A 21,612-nucleotide genomic window follows, 5' to 3' on the forward strand; every position below is an offset into this window, starting at 1 on the left:
CTGTGGAACCCTTTTCCATTAAATCACTGTACATCTATTACTAGTTAGTTGCACGCTAACGCATCAACCTAATGTACAATTTGTACTTTGTAATATAATCAATATTATACTTTCATAGATCTATTTTTCATTTAAAAATATTTTTTTATATGGCACATGGAACATATCTAAATTTGTCAAAACAACATAATATATTTTTGAGCAATAATTGTAATTATATCTGTATTATATAAATATGTTTAACTTTTGTCTATAAACATAAACAACATTTTGTTTTCTAGATGGAAAAATAACATTTTTAAATCACTTGTTGAACAGTGGCGGACAGTGCAGTGCAATACTCATCAAGGATACAGCAACAGTTACCATAGTGATAGGAGCCTAAACCATCCAAAAGCAGTTTGGAGCCTACCCTTTGAGAGAAGGAACATTTTCTCCACTAGAAGCTTTTTAGTAAGTCACAAAAATACTACAGTCATACTTAACAACGCGTCAGAGCTTGTACACTATTTACAGTGATCCACACTGGGATCAGGTGCCTGACAAAGATGATGTCACTGCTTATAATCACCCCCTTGCTCTTTTTCAATGGTCTTTCCTCAATTCCTTAGCTTTTTTCAAATATCCATACTAACATAGTGTATACTACAGAGGAGAGCGCTCTGAAATCGGAGTAGATAGCCAGAGCGAATTTACGAACGCATGTCCATTAAGAACCCACAACAACTATACCACTTAGCTAAACTAACAATGATGGGAATAATCAAGTCAATAAATGTTGGGGAGTTAGTTAGATAGCATATAGTTAATATACTAGCAAGTTTGATGTATTAGTAGCCAACTAACGTTAGGTAGCTAACGTTAGCTAACATACGGGTACATACTGCTGTAATGATGGGGCTCCCGAGTGGTGCAGTGGTCTAAGGCACTGCATCTCAGTGCTAGAGGAGTCACTACAGACCCTGGTTTGATTCCAGGCTGTATCACAACCGGCCATGATTGGGAGTCCCATAGGGCGGCACACAATTGGACCAGCATCGTCCGTGTTAGGGTTTGGCCAGGGTAGGCCGTCATTGTAAATAACAATTTCTTCTTAACTGACTTGCGTAGTTAAATTTAAAAAAATGTATTATATGCGGTTCGTAATGACAGCGTAGCTAACAAATTGTCAGCCTACATAACGTGTAAGGTAACTTACTGGAAAAGTCATTACTTTATTACATTCGCACCCCCTATTACCAGCCTGTTCAACCTCTCCTTCGTATCATCTGAGATCCCCAAGGATTGGAAAGCTGCCGCGGTCATCCCCCTCTTCAAAGGGGGAGACACCCTGGACCCAAACTGTTACAGACCTATATCCATCCTGCCCTGCCTATCTAAGGTCTTCGAAAGCCAAGTCAACAAACAGATCACTGACCATCTCGAATCCCACCGTACCTTCTCCGCTGTGCAATCCGGTTTCCGAGCCGGTCACGGATGCACCTCAGCCACGCTCAAGGTACTAAACGACATCATAACCGCCATCGATAAAAGACATTACTGTGCAGCCGTCTTCATCGACCTGGCCAAGGCTTTCGACTCTGTCAATCACCATATTCTTATCGGCAGACTCAGTAGCCTCGGTTTTTCTAATGACTGCCTTGCCTGGTTCACCAACTACTTTGCAGACAGAGTTCAGTGTGTCAAATCGGAGGGCATGTTGTCCGGTCCTCTGGCAGTCTCTATGGGGGTACCACAGGGTTCAATTCTCGGGCCGACTCTTTTCTCTGTATACATCAATGATGTTGCTCTTGCTGCGGGCGATTCCCTGATCCACCTCTACGCAGACGACACCATTCTATATACTTCCGGCCCTTCCTTGGACACTGTGCTATCTAACCTCCAAACGAGCTTCAATGCCATACAACACTCCTTCCGTGGCCTCCAACTGCTCTTAAACGCTAGTAAAACCAAATGCATGCTTTTCAACCGTTCGCTGCCTGCACCCGCACGCCCGACTAGCATCACCACCCTGGACGGTTCCGACCTAGAATATGTGGACATCTATAAGTACCTAGGTGTCTGGCTAGACTGCAAACTCTCCTTCCAGACTCATATCAAACATCTCCAATCCAAAATCAAATCAAGAATCGGCTTTCTATTCCGCAACAAAGCCTCCTTCACTCACGCCGCCAAACTTACCCTAGTAAAACTGACTATCCTGCCGATCCTCGACTTCGGCGATGTCATCTACAAAATAGCTTCCAACACTCTACTCAGCAAACTGGATGCAGTTTATCACAGTGCCATTCGTTTTGTTACTAAAGCACCTTATACGACCCACCACTGCGACCTGTATGCCCTAGTCGGCTGGCCCTCGCTACATGTTCGTCGTCAGACCCACTGGCTCCAGGTCATCTACAAGGCTATGCTAGGTAAAGTGCCGCCTTATCTCAGTTCACTGGTCACGATGGCTACACCCACCCGCAGCACGCGCTCCAGCAGGTGTATCTCACTGATCATCCCTAAAGCTAAAACCTCATTTGGACGCCTTTCCTTCCAGTTCTCTGCTGCCTGCGACTGGAACGAATTGCAAAAATCTCTGAAGTTGGAGACTTTTATCTCCCTCAACAACTTTAAAAATCTGCTATCCGAGCAGCTAACCGATCGCTGCAGCTGTACATAGTCCATCTGTAAACTACCCACCCAATTTACCTACCTCACCCCCCATACTGCTTTTATTTATTTACTTTTCTGCTCTTTTGCACACCAGTACCAATATCTCTTCTTGCACATGATTATCTGATGATTTATCACTCCAGTGTTAATCTGCTAAATTGTAATTATTCGATTTATTGCCTACCTCATGCCTTTTGCACACATTGTATATAGATTCTCTTTTTTTCTACCATGTTATTGACTTGTTTATTGTTTACTCCATGTGTAACTCTGTGTTGTCTGTTCACACTGCTATGCTTTATCTTGGCCAGGTCGCAGTTGCAAATGAGAACTTGTTCTCAACTAGCCTACCTGGTTAAATAAAGGTGAAAAAAAAAAAAAAAAAAAAAAAACATTACTCAACAGTTTCTTAACATTTGTCATATTTGTATCCGCTCTCGTTGGGACTTCGGCTGCATATTTTCCGCCATTTTCTTAAAATCTGAAAACGTTTTTTTATTTTTTATTAGATTATGGGCCCTAAAAGCACTGAAAAAGTGTCCACTGCATGTATACTTCGTATTTTGGCGAATGGAGTACGACATCCGGGAGCTTTTGGCATACTATCTATATCCATACTATGACCAATAAGCACATTATACACTCAATTTACGTCACAAATGATTAGTATGAGTATTCAAACACAGCTCTTGTCTCTCTGTCCAAGGAGGTGAGGAAACACAAGGAATCGAGGAAAGAGGACAGCAGGAATTGAGGAAAGACAATTGAGAAAGAGCCCCAGCTCGTCTGTTAGACGACTTTTCTGCTAAGAACGCTCCTCACAGTTTAACGACGTGTCAATATCTAAAACCAAGCTAGCCTTGTTTGTTTTTGGCACTAACAGTGGCTGGAGCTGGAAAGGACACATAGCCACTTAGAAAGGGGAAAGGGGACAAGTATAAATATGATGACAATGCGTGAGCAAAAACAAACATGTTGCGGAGTGCTCAAAATGAGGTCAAAGTTCATGAAGCGCGATCTATGTCGTCACGGGAGGCTTGTTTGTTTCTCTCCCAACTTCCTCCAACTGTGGTTCTTTCGTTCATGACTGACCCGGATTTAAAAAATGACCACAGTCTCTTCTAACCACCGACCATGACCGTGGGTAGCAGTCTTTCTCGACGGTGGTCATCTCCGCACGTGATGAACAGGGTTTGCCGCAGGAGCTTTTCGATATTCTCTCTTTGCTGTGATTTCACAGGGTGATATACACAACTAACTACACAATGTCAACATCCTCAGTCCTCCACCGTTCAGTCTTGGAAGGCTACTCCATGTTTACAGGTAGGTGACTCGATGGCACTCTAAAACATCCCCTCGTAAAAACAAACCACAATCGGATGAATGTGACACTTAATTTTAAACACACAGGCACAAACACCACACTGAACAACCCCAGCTCACCTAACCCTCTGTATCCTTTGACTCCATAGCCGAGTGACTAGGGCTCCCGAGTGGCGCAGTGGTCTAAGGCACTGCATCTCAGTGCTCGAGGAGTCACTACAGACCCTGGTTCGATTCCAGGCTGTATCACAACCGGACATGATTGGGCGGCGCACAATTGGCCCAGCGTCATCTGGGTTAAAGTTTGGCCGTCATTGTAAATAAGAATTTGTTCTTTTTTAAACTAGTGAATTGATCAAAAGGCAGATATGAATAACACAAAAGCGGTTGGAGCTGGGCAATGATGTCTAACTGCAAATTATTCAGCAGAGGGCGCTATCTTACCCTATTTCATTTCAGAGTATTGACTGATAATCTTTCTGGCTGATATGGAAGTGGACTGAACCTTTCCTCTATAAGTTATTTGGGCCACGGAGAGGGGGAAGCCAAGTCTCTGAGCATCTGTTATATATTTGATATGATGCTAAAAGCAGCTACCTCTGACATCATATAGGGCCAGAAAAGGGCTGGAAGAGTGAGGTGTAGCTCTATATCCAGTGAGCACAAGATGCTAAAAATACTTTTTTTAAACATTTTTTTCAACTCGAAATAGGTATTTTCAGCATCTTTTCGACCAAAAATCTATGTATTTTCAGCGTGTTTTCGAGCAAAAATACATATTTTCAGCATTCTTTTAACCCAATATACGTCATTTAACTTCTTGTGCTCATAGGGAAGTGTATGGGGTGAACTTATTTAAACCGTGTGTGTGTGTTAGGCAAACAGAAGATAATTTAGAGTGAGCTGGTCTATTGCTTGGGTGTGAGGGGAGTGTCTTACAAAAACAAATGGAAGGGGGGTATTTTTTCTAGATGTGGGGTTCGGGAGATGAAGGTCTGCTCTCTCAAGAGTAGATGGTGATGACCTCGCGACCGCCACCACGAACCAGGAGGACCCTATTGAGACCCTCAGTCAGGACCTCCAGGAACTCCATGTCTGAGAGAGAGTTAGGGAACACATCTAATGGTTGCACCTCTATAGCCCCATGCTATTGTTTACTAGTAGACAGATAACGGGTACATCTCTATAGCCCCATGCTATTGTTTACTAGTAGACAGATAACGGGTACATCTCTATAGCCCCATGCTATTGTTTACTAGTAGACAGATAACGGGTACATCTCTATAGCCCCATGCTATTGTTTACTAGTAGACAGATAACGGGTACATCTCTATAGCCCCATGCTATTGTTTACTAGTAGACAGATAACGGGTACATCTCTATAGCCCCATGCTATTGTTTACTAGTAGACAGATAACGGGTACATCTCTATAGCCCCATGCTATTGTTTACTAGTAGACAGATAACGGGTACATCTCTATAGCCCCATGCTATTGTTTACTAGTAGACAGATAACGGGTACATCTCTATAGCCCCATGCTATTGTTTACTAGTAGACAGATAACGGGTACATCTCTATAGCCCCATGCTATTGTTTACTAGTAGACAGATAACGGGTACATCTCTATAGCCCCATGCTATTGTTTACTAGTAGACAGATAACGGGTACATCTCTATAGCCCCATGCTATTGTTTACTAGTAGACAGATAACAGGTACATCTCTATAGCCCCATGCTATTGTTTACTAGTAGACAGATAACGGGTACATCTCTATAGCCCCATGCTATTGTTTACTAGTAGACAGATACTTACTTGTAATGGCATGTGACACAGCTTCTATGGGCACATAGAATGATGTAACACAGTCGTTCCCAACCGGGGGTACTTGAGAAGACTCATGAAACCATAGGCCTACTGGTAAAATGCATGAGGGGTATTTCAGGGGTACTCCGGGCAGAGCAAAATTCAGTTGGTGGTACAGTAACCAAAAAAGATTGGGAACCACTGACGTAACACGTACTCCATTCTGTAAACCTGCCATGGGAGTGTTAACTTTACGTAACACGTACTCCATTCTGTAAACCTGCCATGGGAGTGTTAACTTTATGTAACACATACTCCATTGTAACACATACTCCAGGGAGGGAGGGAGGGTGATGGAGGGAGGGAGGGTGATGGAGGGAGTTGGGGAGAGCGAGAGGTAGAGAGAGAGAGGTAGAGAGAGAGAGGTAGAGAGAGAGAGGTAGAGAGAGGTAGAGAGAGAGAGAGAAAAAAAAAAAAAAAAAAAGAAGGATACAGTTCTCGTCTCCAGACCGGTTATTGGGCGGCCCGGGCATATTGAGGAGCACCAGCTTGGCCTCTGAGGATTTCTTCACGATGACACCGTTCAGCCTCAGTGCCGTGTGCATGCGCCTCACATTGGACTGGTTTCTGGTGGAAAAAAACAAGATGGTCTCTACTAAAGCTCCAAACCAAAGCTTAATTTGGTCATAATGCAGTATTCAGCATAACAAAATGTGGAACATCAACCTCTTCAGGCTACTAATTCACAAACAGCTGAAACAAATGGTCACTCTTTCATTCTGTCATTTCTGCATTAACTTTTTCATTTGGAAACACTCAAGACATAATCAACTTGTGCTATGCTGACTTGATCCATGGAATTCTAGAGGAAATGTATATGTTTATGTGCCAGACCTCAGTTTTAAGCTCCAGCAAAGTTTGAGCTACGGAAATACTTACAGGTTTTCCCACTCACTGCAGCATGGCATGGAGAGAAACACAAGGTTAAAGGATGGAATCCAAAACGCACAGATTTTTCTCTGTACTGACAGTGTTCTATCATGAAAACTTTACTGTTGACATGCACACTTAAAGTTGTTTTGGGTGAACTATCCTTTCAAGATGTTGAATTTAAACTGCTGCCATTTTGAAACCGAAAGTCCCAAGATGTGAAGAATGCCAATCAGAATGTTACTCTTCAAGAACTTTCAGTTCCAACATGGGAGTATACCGGTTTTGCCAAACCACACTCACGGCTTCATGTTGAAAATGTCTTTGATGCCCTCCGGCGTGGAGGCGCCAGGCGGCTTGGCCGGCTCGCCGTCTGCCTTTTCTGTCCAGGTCATCTGGACCTGTGCAGACCCTGGGGTCTGGGCCCCCCCCTCGGAGGCTGGAGTCAAAGGGGTAGCCGGGGTGGCAGGACTGGTCGGGCTGGTGCTGTCGTGGATGAGCTGGACCTGAGTGGGAGGGGACACAGGGACAGAGGCAGACTGAGACCACGAGACAGAGGGGGGAGAGACGAGGTGAGATGAGTTGGAACCACAGAGTGAGTGTGAGGGTCAGAGGAGGGAGAGAGAGCGAGCCGTTATCAAGAAGGCCTTGCATTTGGAGGTCAGTCATACAGTTGGGCTGATTAAAAAGTAAGTCTGAAAAAGAATGATTGAACCAACACATCTGTAGCCTACTCACATTATTACGACTTGTAATCCAAGGCCAGAAATTCAAAGGCAGGCAATACTTTTCCTGACTTTTTCCCTAACTGTTACACATACGAACAACAAAGGCCTACGATGCATTTCCTGGTATCCCATGAAACACTTTGACTAGTTGAGAGCCTGTGTGAGTCTTGGTCCTCAGACTTATCCAGTCACTTCACAATACGTCTGGTAAATTACTTCTTGTAAGTGGTTGACCTCCCAGGTCAACACCATCAGTTCACAACGCCAGACTTTTAACCATTCCCTGACCATGCCTCACCGCAAAAAAAATAACAAAAACACTGGTATGGTGAGTTGGAAGTTTAAAAATCCACTACTTCCGGGTTACTGACCTCAAAACCACTGACGACCTAATATTTCAACATCTCACATAACAACCCCTCACAAGTCAATTGACTGCTCTGCTCTCCAAGTCTTTGCTGGCGCAGGCACTGGCCTGTTAGCAGGAATTCTTAATTATAGAGTATACCCTGGTTAGAGTGAATGTGGCTCGGTCGACCGGACAGTATCAGTACCAACCTCTTCCTCTGGTTTCTCCACCTTGCTGCTCACCCCAGGCTGTTCTTCGGCCACACTCAGCTGGGTGGTCACCACCGCCGGATTCTTACGCCGGATGGATCCGCGGGATGAGTCTGTGATGCTCTGGATCTGTGAAAGGAAGACAAACGGCTGAATGAAGAGACTAGTATCCTTTTCACAACACTCATACAAACTGAGCCAAGCTGTATTGAACTGGCCTGCTTACGCATCCATCGTAGTTGCTGGAACCATGGTGGAGAGGACAATGAGGAAATAAAAAACATCAGAGCCAGCAGGGTTCGGTCTTGGTCGACCCTATTGTGTGAATCAGGCATAGGAGTGCTAATATCTTGACAATATGATTGATAAGTTGTTTTGTGTCGTCTACACGGAGACAAAACAAGGTTTTGAACGTTGGCGTTTTCAGAACATTGTCTGTCAATGTAGACAATTCAATCCCTTTCGGGTGAAGCAATACTGTCTTCCCTTTTGTTCTTATGTCTTAATTGAAGTAATAGTTAGTTCCACTATGCCAAACTATGTCACTGCCTTGTCCGCTTGTTGCCCACTTCCCCAGGACACAAAATAACAGCAAGTAAGATGGAGATCAGAGGTTATCTGTAATGAGTGCAGTTCGCTTGTGGCTAGTTTGCTTCAACTACCTTCACTGAAAATGTTGGTTTTGAATCGCCACGTTCTGGTACGTCTGCCTCGTGATTTGTTGGAGGGAAAAAAAAGTCTTACCCTTTTCGAATTACCAAGAGAGTTTGTCATTAATCCAAGACCTTAGTCACTGCTGTTGCCTAGGGTCTGGGATTCCCAGACTAATTCAGACATGGTTCAATGACATTGTGTTTTAATAAAATAAAAAATAAAAATGTAATTCAACCTTTATTTAACTAGGCAAGTCAGTTAAGAACAAATTATTATTTACAATGACGGCCTGCACCGGCCAAACCTGGACGATGCTGGGTCAATTGTGCGCCGCCCTATGGGACTCCCAATCATGGCCGGTTGTGATATTGCCTGGAATCGAACTAGGGTGTCTGTAGTGACGCCTCTAGCACTGAGATGCCGTGTCTTAGACCGCTGCGCCAGAGTGTCTGTAGTGACGCCTCTAGCACTGAGATGCAGTGCCTTAGACCGCTGCGCCAGAGTGTCTGTAGTGACGCCTCTAGCACTGAGATGCAGTGTCTTAGACCGCTGCGCCAGAGTGTCTGTAGTGACGCCTCTAGCACTGAGATGCCGTGTCTTAGACCGCTGCGCCAGAGTGTCTGTAGTGACGCCTCTAGCACTGAGATGCAGTGTCTTAGACCGCTGCGCCAGAGTGTCTGTAGTGACGCCTCTAGCACTGAGATGCCGTGTCTTAGACCGCTGCGCCAGAGTGTCTGTAGTGACGCCTCTAGCACTGAGATGCAGTGTCTTAGACCGCTGCGCCAGAGTGTCTGTAGTGACGCCTCTAGCACTGAGATGCAGTGTCTTAGACCGCTGCGCCAGAGTGTCTGTAGTGACGCCTCTAGCACTGAGATGCCGTGTCTTAGACCGCTGCGCCAGAGTGTCTGTAGTGACGCCTCTAGCACTGAGATGCAGTGTCTTAGACCGCTGCGCCAGAGTGTCTGTAGTGACGCCTCTAGCACTGAGATGCAGTGTCTTAGACCGCTGCGCCAGAGTGTCTGTAGTGACGCCTCTAGCACTGAGATGCAGTGTCTTAGACCGCTGCGCCAGAGTGTCTGTAGTGACGCCTCTAGCACTGAGATGCAGTGTCTTAGACCGCTGCGCCAGAGTGTCTGTAGTGACGCCTCTAGCACTGAGATGCAGTGTCTTAGACCGCTGCGCCATATGTGTTGTGGAGTAACATGGAGTAGCTGTGTGGTGAATGTAAAACCATAGAAATAGAATTGTGGCAGTTTTCCATTCTAGTAATTATATTTCTAAAGCGGTACCTCTCTCTCTCGCTCGGTCTTGGTCAGGTTGATCTGCTTGAGGATCTGCGATCGCTGTTCCATCACCAGGGTCTTCTCATAGGTGTAGGCTGAGATGTCACTGTCGTGCTGAGAGAGGAGAGGCCTGGGTTAGAGCAACATCGAGGATGGGCAGAGACCAAAGAGGTTAGGTAGTATGTACAACTTGTTTTTATATGCAGGTTTAGAAGGTCTACGTGTTGGACAGCAGCACTGCATGGAACATTACATGGAACAACAGCTTCATGCATAAGGATTGCATGAATGCACCGATTTGTAAATCGCTCTCGATAAGAGCATCTGCTAAATGACTCAAATGTACACTACCGTTCAAAAGTTTGGGGTCACTTAGAAATGTCCTTGTTTTTGAAAGAAAAGCAAATTTTTGTCCATTAAAATAACATCAAAATGATCGGAAATACAGTGTAGATATTGTTAATTAATGTTGTAAATGACTATTGTAGCTGGAAACAGTAGATTTGGAATAGCCTTCATTTCTCAGAACAAGACTAGACTGACGAGTTTCAGAAGAAAGTTCTTTGTTTCTGGCCATTTTGAGCCTGTAATCGAACCCACAAATCTAGTCTAAAGAAGGCCAGTTTTATTGCTTCTTTATTTAGAACAACAGTTTTCAGCTGTGCTAACCTAATTGCAAAAGGGTTTTCTAATGATCAATTAGCCTTTTAAAATGATAATCTTGGATTAGCTAACACAACGTGCCATTGGAACACAGGAGTGATGGTTGCTGATAATGGGCCTCTGTACGCTTAAGTAGATATTCCATTAAAAATTTGCCGTTTCCAGCTACAATAGTCATATACAACATTAACAATGTCTACACTGTATTTCTGATGAATTTTATGTTATTTTAATGGACAACAAATGTGTTTTTCTTTCAAAAACAAAGACATTTCTAAGTGACCCCAAACTTTTGAATGGTAGTGTAAATAAAAACAAATATTTGTATTGTATATTTAAACAGATTTGTAACTATGAGAAACAGTATGATGGATTAAACCAACTCAGTGGACCTATGTTCAATGTCTGAGTAGGCTTCAGATGTAGGACCATGCAACAGCCCCTTAAGGTACTGTATATCTGTTATTACACACTGGACTTCCTCTCACCTGAAGCAGCCGTAGACAGACTTACCATTTCCACCACTTCAACCTCGGCATCGATACGCAGGTGATACAGGAAGGTGGTCAGGTCTTTCTTCATCTGGATGCTGTTGTCGTCCATCTGGGCCACGGTGAAGATGCGCATCTTACACTTCCTCCACACCTGTCGACAGGAAAGAGGATTGTAACCTGCTCATCTATAACCTGTTTTACGGTAATCTGGTTAGAGCCTTCATGATTTGGTACACAGTAGAAATTGCCATTGCATGTGTATCAGTGGAGGCTGCTGGGAGGAGCTATAGGATGACGGGCTCATTGTAATGGATGGAATTGGATAATTGGAACGGAGTCAAACTTGGTTTCCATTTGTTTGATACTGTTGCATTTATTCCATTCCAGCCATTACAGGGAGCCTGTCCTCCTATAGCTTCTCTCACCAGCCTCCACTGATAAGCATATTGATTAGTTAATGCGCTGACGAATGCTCTGCACCATTGTTTTAAATTTATTTTTGTACAATATATTTATTGGCATTTTTTTTTTTTTTACAATTTAACAATCATAAAAATATGACACAGATAATGCCCTGTTATTCCTTCCACCTACACAAAACACCATGCTACATGAGGGCACATTGTGCAAAACCCTTCCCTCCCCAACACAGGAACCCCCCCCCCCCCCCTCTACCGGTATTAGCTTCACTTATTATCAACAAAAAAAGAAACAGAATGCCCTTCACATTCCATGCTAGAAAATACATTATTCAACACAAAAACAAATAATAATAATACATGAAAGAAGAAAGTAGTAATGAGGCAGCTGAGGTGACGTCTCTAGAAACTACTGAAAGTCCCCCCAGACATCAGTAAATTCAAAAGGTTTATTACGTCAATTGTATGTTATTTTTTCAGATGGAATATAGGAAGTTATTTTAGCCACATCTGCTTGCTTGGCGGAATGTCACTCTTCCATATAGTAGCTGTGCATTTATTGGCTGCAATGACTGACAATTTAATGAATCTGGTTTTGCTACAAATATTAACTGGTAGAACAGAATCATCTCCAAGAAGTATAAGGGAAGGATGCACCATCGTTTTTTACCTGTACATTGCACTTTACTATATAACTGAGTGCATGATTAGTTATACACTGAGTATAGAACACATTACGAACACCTGCTCTTTCCATGACACAGACTGACCCAGGTGAATCCAGGTGAAAGCTATGATTCCTTGTTGATGTCACCTGTTAAATCCGCTTTAGTCAGTATAGATGAAAGGGAGGAGACAGGTTAAAGATTTTTAAGCCTTGATACAATTGAGACATGGATTGTGTGTGTGCCATTCAGAGGGTGAATGGGAAAGACAAAATATTTAAGTGCCTTTGAACGGGGTATGGTAGTAGATGCCAGGCACACCGGTTTGTGTCAAAAACTGCAACGCTGCTGGGTTTTTCACACTCAACAGTTTCCCTTGTGAATCAAGAATGGTCCACCACACAAAGGACATCCAGCCAACTTGACACAACCTTGGGAAGCATTGGAGTAAACATGGGCCAGCATCCCTGTGGAACGCTTTCGACACCTTGTGTCAAGGTCAACTCAATATTACAAAGTTAAAACATGGTCAAAGCAATGTGACCCATGTCTCAGAGAGGGTGTGTGGTGGGCAGCCTACCTTGTGCTGGCGCAGAAGGAAGGGCAGCAGCATCAGCATGCCTCCATCATGGACGATCCACCACACGTCGATGTGGCCCTCGGAGAAGCGCTCTCCATTGGAAGGGAAGGCAGCGATGTTCTTGGGCACCAGCAGGGCCAGGTGGGCGGCAGTGGTCTCCCTAACCAGCTCTACAGGACAGGACGGAGTTCAGCTAATATGAGTCTGATCATCACTCAAAAACCTTTATGGAAAATCTACTTCATCCTGTATCGGTGGTATATGGATTATAGTGATGATACTGATATTGTGGACCAAAAAGAAAAAAATATAAGGATTATTTGTGATGATTTATCTACAACCTCCCCCAAAGATCCAGATTTGTTCAATCCAACAGACAGATCTGATTACTGAAATTACTCAGAATTTATTTAGAAATGTAAAATGGTAATTAGACAGTAATAACCTAACGCTTGTTTTTGTTTTTCATATCCCTTTACTTCCTTTACCCCCCCATTTCAATTGGCCATTCATTGTTGACCCCCTCTGTGACCCACCAATGAAATCTCTCCAGGTCTGGAGGTCATCGGCCTGCTTCCAGTTGCGCGGCCAGCTGACCAGCACCGTGTTGTGCATGAGGCCGCCCAGTCCGCTAGCCTGGAGCAGGTGGGAGGTGGCGTCGCGCATGTTGGACGAGATAGTGACCTGGCAGAAGCCTTTCACCTTCTCTGTCTCCATCAGCTTACGCAGAGACTGGAGCAGGGAATGGGGGTGAGAGAGAGAAAGAAGGGAGGAAGAGAGCGAGTGGGAGGGGTAAGGAGGAAGAGGGAGTAAGGTTTCTGGAACCATCTAAGCCACAGAGCCCTGCATGACATCTCAATCAAATTGTATTGGTCACACACACATACATAGCAGATGTTATTGGTCACACACACATATTTAGCAGATGTTATTGGTCACACACACATACATAGCAGATGTTATTGGTCACACACACATATTTAGCAGATGTTATTGGTCACATACATATTTAGCAGATGTTATCGCAGGTGTAGCGAAATGCTTTAATGTTTCTAGCTCCAACAGTGCAGTAATACCAATACAATACAAATCAATACACACAAATCCCCAAAATGTAAAGAAAGAAATTAAGAAATATCAGAACGAGCAATGTTAGAGTATATTAGTCTATTCAGAAAGTATTCATACTGTCACGAACGTCGTCGGGAGAAGGAGAAGAGGACCAAGGTGCAGCGTGGTAAGTGTTCATATTTTAATCAATCAACTGAACACTGAACAAAACAACAAAAACGACAAACGAACAGTTCTGTAAGGTGTCGACACACTAAACAGAAAATAACTACCCACAAACATAGGTGGGAACAGGCTACCTAAGTATGGTTCTCAATCAGAGACAACGATAGACGGCTGCCTCTGATTGGGAACCATACCAGGCCAAACGCATAGAAATACAAAACAAGGACAACATAGAACACCAGACATAGAATGCCCACCCAAACTCACGCCCTGACCAACCAGCCTGAATTCAAAATGTATGAAATATATTTTTTTCTCATCCATCTACACACAATACCTCATAATGACAAAGTGATAACATGATTTCAGAAATGTTTGCCAATTTATTGAAAATGAAATACAGAAATATCCAATCCATGTTAGAACCACGTTTAGAGCTGTGAGTGTTTCTGGGTACATCTCTAAGAGCTTTGAACACCTGGATTGTACAATATTTCCCCATTATTCTTTAAAACATTCTTCAAGCTCTGTCAAGTTGGCTGTTGATCATTGCTAGCCGTTTTCAAGCCGATTTAAGTCAAAACTGTAACTAGGCCACTCAGGAACATTCAATGTCGTCTTGGTAAAGAGTGTATATTTGCCTTGTGTTTTAGGTTATTGTCCTGCTGAAAGGTGAATAGGTCTCCCAGTGTCAGTTGGAAAGCAGACTGAAGCAGGTTTTCCTCTAGGATTTTAACCTGTGCTTAGCTCTACTTCGTTTCTTTTTATCCTAAAAAACTCCCTAGTCCTTGCCGATGACAAGCATAACATGATGCCACCACCATGCTTGAAAATATGAAGAGTGGTACTCAGTGATGTGTTCTATTGTATTTTCCCCAAACATAACGCTTTGTATTCAGGACATAAAGTTAATTTCTTGACCAATTCTTTTGCATTTTTACTTTTTGCCATATTTTGCCGTATTGGAATATTTGTATTCTGTACAGGCTTCCTTCCTTCTTTTCACTCTGTCAATTAGGATAGTATTTTGGAGTAACTACAATGTTGTTGATCCATCCTCAGTTTTCTCCTATAAACTCTGTAACTGTTTTAAAGTCACCATTGGCCTCATGGTGAAATCCCTGAGCGGTTTCCTTGCTCTCGGGCAACTGAGTTAGGAAAGACGCTTCTATCTATGTAGTGACTGGGTGTATTGATACAGTGTAATTAATAAGTTCACCATGCTCAAAGGGATATTCAATGTCAGATTATTTATTTTTTACCCATGTACCAATAAGTGCCCCTCTTTGCGAGACATTGAAAAACCTTCCTGGTCTTTGTGGTTGAATCTGTGTGTGAAATTCACTGCTCGACTGAGGGACCTTATAGATAATTGTATGTGTGGGGTACTGAAATGAGGTAGTCATTCAAAAATCATGTTAAACACTATTATTGCACACAGAGTCCATGCAACTTATTATGAGAGATTTTAAGCATATTTTTATTAGGCTTGCCATAACAAAGGTGTTGAATACTTATTGACTCAATTTAAACCCTTTACAGTGCCTTCGGAAAGTATTCAGACCTCTTGACTTTTCCACATTTTGTTACGTAACAGCCTTATTCTAAAATGTATTAAATAGTGTTTTTCCCTCCTCAATCTACACATAATGACAAAGCAAAAATAGGTTTTTAGTAGGGGTGAAACGGTTCACAAAACTCACGGTTCGATACGGTACGGTTTCGATACATCGACAAAATGAATACCTGAGAAATATGTAATTTTGTATTTAGATTTTCCATTTATTATAATAGTAAACATGGGTTGCTTAAATTCCCAGGAACATATGGAAACAAAGGGACAACAAAAAACAGCAGTGCCTGCCTTATAACATGAAATAAAATTAGTCATTTAAAACAGCTTCATCAAGAGTGCATAGTCCAGCATCAGATATCAAAATGAAGTCACATAGCAGTGCCTTAAACAAAATAGGACCACTTGAGGCTGGTTACTTGAACAAAAATGACAAATAAAAACATTTTTATCAGATTTTCAAGTTTTTCTTTAAGAAGATTAGTCTATCCACATGATCTGCAGTGAGCACAGATCGTGTTGCTGTGACAATGTCAGCCGCTGTGGAGAATACCCTCTCGCTCGGTACAGAGGTCCCAGGCACAGCCAGGTAGCTGTGGAGAATACCCTCTCGCTCGGGACAGAGGTCCCAGGCACAGCCAGGTAGCTGTGGAGAATACCCTCTCGCTCGGGACAGAGGTCCCAGGCACAGCCAGGTAGCTGTGGAGAATACCCTCTCGCTCGGGACAGAGGTCCCAGGCACAGCCAGGTAGCTGTGGAGAATACCCTCTCGCTAGGGAAAGAGGTCCCAGGCACAGCCAGGTAGCTGTGGAGAATACCCTCTCGCTCGGGACGGAGGTCCCAGGCACAGCCAGGTAGCTGTGGAGAATACCCTCTCGCTAGGGACAGAGGTCCCAGGCACAGCCAGGTAGCTGTGGAGAATACCCTCTCGCTCGGGACAGAGGTCCCAGGCACAGCCAGGTAGCTGTGGAGAATACCCTCTCGCTCGGGACAGAGGTCCCAGGCACAGCCAGGTAGCTGTGGAGAATACCCTCTCGCTAGGGACAGAGGTCCCAGGCACAGCCAGGTAGCTGTGGAGAATACCCTCTCGCTCGGGACAGAGGTCCCAGGCACAGCCAGGTAGCTGTGGAGAATACCCTCTCACTAGGGACAGAGGTCCCAGGCACAGCCAGGTAGCTGTGGAGAATACCCTCTCGCTAGGGACAGAGGTCCCAGGCACAGCCAGGTAGCTGTGGAGAATACCCTCTCGCTAGGGACAGAGGTCCCAGGCACAGCGCCTTGCTAACATGGCAACATGAGGGTATATTAACTATTTGGTCTTCCACCATGTAAGAGGATCAGCATCCAGGAGAATACAGTCCACTTCCCTGTATGAGCTCACCTCCTCCTCCATGACCTTGACCTTTGACTTGGTTCCCTGCTCCTGGGTGGTGAACAACTCTGGAGGAGAACCCCTGTCGTCTCTGGAGAGGGGTTGGCTCCTGTTGTATCTGTGGCTTGACCCTGCAGAATTAAATTAGATGAAAATTACTATCTCTGAGGTGGCTTTAAAAATATGATTTGTTGTTGGAAATATATATCAGACACTATTATGATAATTACAATTATTACGTCATAATTAATTGTTAAATCACTAATTAATAAAATAATAAATGTCACATTAACAAAATATATACAATACCTGTTGTATATTGGTCACAATCTCTGCTGTGAGTTCGTTGTAGACTCTCAGACGAGCAGCAGCATCCAGGTGCAGCAGAGACTTGAACCGGGGGTCCAAAGCGGTGCTCTTGTCTAACTCTGATAGCAGTCTTGACACCCCTTACTGCGGGTTCATCTTCATCAGGTGCCACCATTGATTTCAGGGTCATTGTTTTCATAGGCAGGATCATGGAAACTGATGGAATGTTCTCAGTGCATATCAGTGTTGTGACTGTTCTGAGAGGTTTTCACACTTTGATAACTTCTTCTGCTAGGCTTATGTCATTTTCAGACAAGGTCACAATATCTTTGACATTCTTCCTCACAGCTTGATCAGTCAGTGTAGAATAACCCGCAACTTTCTACGCAAGGTATCTCTCAACCATGTCATGGCTTGAATTCCATCTAGTAGGGACATCTTGGATTAGTTTGTGGTTTGGCAGCGCCAGCATCTCCTGTTGTGTCTTGAAAACATGTTCAGCAGTTGTGCTTTTATGAAAGAAGGATACCACCTTCCTGATCTGTGCTAGGAAGCGAGAGATTGGATTCACTGACGTTGCTTTTTGAGATGCTAGATTAATAACGTGAGGGAAGCATCCTATCTGTGGCCCCAGTCCAGCTAGAGCAACTGCATTTACAATATGTCTAGCGTTGTCAGTGGTCACAGGAATCGTTACATCATCCCTCTCCTACTTCCACACTGCAACTACTTCCCTCAGCTCTTCCCCCAAGTTTACACTGGTGTGACGACTCTCAAGGGGACGTGTTTGAAGGACATGGCTTTTTATCTCCCACTCTGCCGTAATGAAATGAGTCGTTACAGTAAGGTAGCTCTCTGTAGCTCTAGACGTCCAACTGTCTGTTGTTAGAGCAACAGACCGCATTTCTGACAACTCGCTCTCAAGTAGTTCTTCAGTTTTTTTGTATAAGGCAGGTAATAATGTCTGGGCAAAATGTGTACGGCAAGGAATAGTGAATAGCTCGACCACTTTAAATATGTTTCTGAACTCTGCATTCTCTACCACAGAGAAGGGTCTCATATCTGCCGCTAGGAATCTTGCTACTGCTGCGTTGATATATTTATCCTTATCGGAGTCAGCCGCATATTGTTGCCTGAAGGCTGTGGGGAGAAGTGGTTGCCGTTTCATTTTTTTCGCCTAGTCCCACCAATTGGCACTTTGGGGTGATGTCGGCACAAATGAGTAGTCATGTTACTCGTATTGACACTCTAATAGGCTATCAGCAATGAACAGAGCCCACATGTTGGAGAAGTTTATCCACCACTCTAATAGGCTATCAGCAATGAACAGAGCCCACATGTTGTAGAAGTTTAATCCACCACTCGTTGGCAATCCCAGTTATAGTTTACAGGGAAACCGAAATATTCCCAGACGGCAGACCTGAAAGATCCTGTGGCGTCTTCTAGTTGTGGCTCACCAATGCTTGTTGGCTCACCAATGCTTGTTGGCTCACCAATGCTTGTTGGCTCACCAATGCTTGTTGGCTCACCAATGCTTGTTGGCTCACCAATGCTTGTTGGCTCGCCATGTTGCTCCTTAGCATTTAGCTAACTGCTCATTTCTTCATAAACTAATTGCTGCTACGACGACGGTCTCTCAGCTCTATTCTCGCTGGAGTGAAATAACTAATGAGCGTAGCCGCATACAGCTACAAGACAAAACTTTTTTTTTTTTTTTTTTACTTTATTACTATGTGGATATTATGTGGATATTTTTCCCACGTTAATTTATACGCCATCGGTTTATGCAATAATATATTTTTTTACAATGAAATATATATATATATTCCTAGCTATAATATATGATTAATGTATTGTTCGGCAGTACGTACCGAACCGTGCACCGTGGACCCTGTAGCGAACGGTTAAGTACGAATACACGTACCGATTCACCCGTAGTTTTAGAAAAAAACTGCCTTGATGACAACAACTTGCCCAGCAGGTGAATGCTGACATAAAGGTGAAATGGACACTGACTGTAGGTACGGCTTAATTCTAAGTGCTAGAGTGGATACTGGAACAGCGATCGAAGATTAGTGCTGTTTGTATGGTGGCAAAATGACAAACTCTGTTATACACGTGCACTGTATAAGCCTTAAACCTGTACATTCCCACTGTCTGTTTCTCTCATGTAAGAAGAAGCCATTGTTTTCCCTCTCTTGTTTCTGAGTAACTTGGTCACACGGCCAAAGACAAAAGAGCCTCTGAGACTGTCCACAGTGTTTGATCCATCCTGTTCTTTTCCTTTCAAGGACACAGCTGTGTGGAGATATGAAGAGAACAGAGGCTAGTTTGAGCAGCAGCAACAATTCTATCAGCAGAAAGGAGTAACAAAAGTGCAGCTTGTTCGCTATGTTCCCACCATGATCTCACACACCTGCTAAACTGCCACGTAGACAGAGGTTGTATTTTCCTTGTTGGTCTCTTAACGCTCCACTGTTAAGTGGATTGTTAACCAGCTCCAGATTTGTAAATCTTATTGCAGTGGGATTTATTATTATAATTTCCATGACATATGCAGTGGGATGCCATGGGATCTGCCTGGTATCTAACCTGCTCTGCCCGCTGGGCCTGGGGGTGGTTCTCCAGGTAGGTGCCCGCCAAGGCAGTGCCCACGATGGTCAGCCCTTTGCCTGCTTTCAGCTGGTTGGTCAGCGAGAGCAGACGAGGCTGCTCCACATTCTGCTCCACGTCTGTACTGACCAACACCAGCAGCTGAGGCCTAGAGGGAGAGAGAAGGAGGGACACAAGGAAATGAAAGAGGGAAGGAAGGAATAAGAGAAAGGGTTTCAACGTGTTGCTTTGGCAATGTACAAATATATATATATATACACACTTCTGTCATGCCAGTAAAACATTTTGAATTGAGCACAGAGATGAAAAACAGAGAGAGATAGAGCAAGGTGACAGAGAGAAAGAAAGAAGGTGTCGTAGTAGAGGTGAGAAAGATAGAAAATAAGTGAAATGAAGAGAGAGAGAGAGGAAGTGTGCACTGAGGATATCACAAGTACGTCTGAAAAACAATTATTGTCTGTTACTGCTGCAAGCAGCTTGAAACTAGAGATGAATGAAACGGAACGCTCAACATGCACAGACTTGTGGTTTATTTTCATGTTACTTATGTAGCTGATACACAAATGTGCCTGTGTAGCTTATTTGTTTGTGTGTGTGTGTGTGTGTGTGTGTGTGTGTGTGTGTGTGTGTGTGTGTGTGTGTGTGTGAATCTCACCTCCAGTTCTTGGTGTGTGGCGGCCCCTCCTCCAGTCTCATCAGAGCGTATCGGGCGGCGCTGAGAGAAATGCCTCGTATCCCATCACCCCACTCTTTCTCCGCCCTGCCACACAATCAGACACATGAGGTTATATCATTCAATCATACATAGTAAGTTATTATTACATCATGATCTATAACTGTGTTATTACATGTCTATGACAATTTAAAATGCCAACGTTATAACATTGTTATTCAGTCAAATACACAGGCTTCTAACACATCTAAATGTCAAGCTTATTTTTACTGACAGGTAGGCTATTTAAAATCGCTTAAAACATCCGCCCGGGAGGCATCGTTGACTCGCAGTCGACGTTCAATGAACAAAAGTCCCTTGAAACACTTTAATGCATATTTCCCCACAGACAGAATTGATACTCTGTTTTCAACCAAGCTTTCCCATCAGGCCATGTCATTGGAACCCAAAACATTGTCTCAGCACAAGCCATAACACTAAACCGTTCAAACCATACATTTCCCCCGTAACGGGACCGACTGAATGATGGCTGATAGAACACAGGTAGCTCTTCACTCACCCGCGGAACTCAATATACTTGTAGATACTGCCAGCAATCACCATGGCGACGATGGCGTAGAACCAGGAACAGATGAACATGAGTGAGAGACACAGACTCATACCCAGGAAGGACAGGGCCCTGCAGAGAGACAGAGAGGAGTAGACATTAGAGACAGAGAGAGGAGTAGACATTAGAGACAGAGAGAGGAGTAGACATTAGAGAGACAGAGAGGAGTAGACATTAGAGAGAGAGAGAGGAGTAGACATTAGAGACAGAGAGAGGAGTAGACAGAGAGAGAGAGGAGTAGATATTAGAGACAGAGAGAGGAGTAGACATTAGAGAGACAGAGAGGAGTAGACATTAGAGAGAGAGAGAGGAGTAGACATTAGAGAGACAGAGAGGAGTAGACATTAGAGAGAGAGGAGTAGACATTAGAGAGAGAGGAGTAGACATTAGAGAGACAGAGAGGAGTAGACATTAGAGAGAGAGAGAGGAGTAGACAGAGACAGAGAGAGGAGTAGACAGAGAGAGAGAGT

At 43.8% G+C, this 21,612-nt stretch overlaps 1 protein-coding gene across 3 annotated transcripts in view; it reads right to left on the reverse strand.

Annotated features, from left to right (window-relative positions):
* Positions 1-3,049: 3,049 nt before the first annotated feature.
* Positions 3,050-21,612, reverse strand: part of slc12a5a (solute carrier family 12 member 5a) — a 277,239-nt gene continuing 258,676 nt past the window's right edge. For 2 of the 3 annotated variants that reach the window (XM_071336731.1, XM_071336733.1), the window contains exons 15-26: positions 21,095-21,214; positions 20,518-20,622; positions 19,842-20,010; positions 13,296-13,491; positions 12,760-12,929; positions 11,115-11,246; positions 9,945-10,052; positions 8,002-8,130; positions 7,019-7,254; positions 6,725-6,739; positions 6,279-6,412; positions 3,050-5,076 (exon numbers count right to left, since the gene is read on the reverse strand). In XM_071336731.1, coding sequence (XP_071192832.1) covers positions 4,985-5,076; positions 6,279-6,412; positions 6,725-6,739; positions 7,019-7,254; positions 8,002-8,130; positions 9,945-10,052; positions 11,115-11,246; positions 12,760-12,929; positions 13,296-13,491; positions 19,842-20,010; positions 20,518-20,622; positions 21,095-21,214 — 1,606 coding nt within the window. In that variant the 3' untranslated portion in view covers positions 3,050-4,984. The remainder of the gene's footprint in view (positions 5,077-6,278; positions 6,413-6,724; positions 6,740-7,018; positions 7,255-8,001; positions 8,131-9,944; positions 10,053-11,114; positions 11,247-12,759; positions 12,930-13,295; positions 13,492-19,841; positions 20,011-20,517; positions 20,623-21,094; positions 21,215-21,612) is intronic. The other variant, XM_071336732.1, reaches the window with a different exon arrangement.

The sequence above is a fragment of the Salvelinus alpinus genome, chromosome 12, assembly GCF_045679555.1.
Source record: "Salvelinus alpinus chromosome 12, SLU_Salpinus.1, whole genome shotgun sequence".
Taxonomy (NCBI): Eukaryota; Metazoa; Chordata; class Actinopteri; order Salmoniformes; family Salmonidae; genus Salvelinus; species Salvelinus alpinus.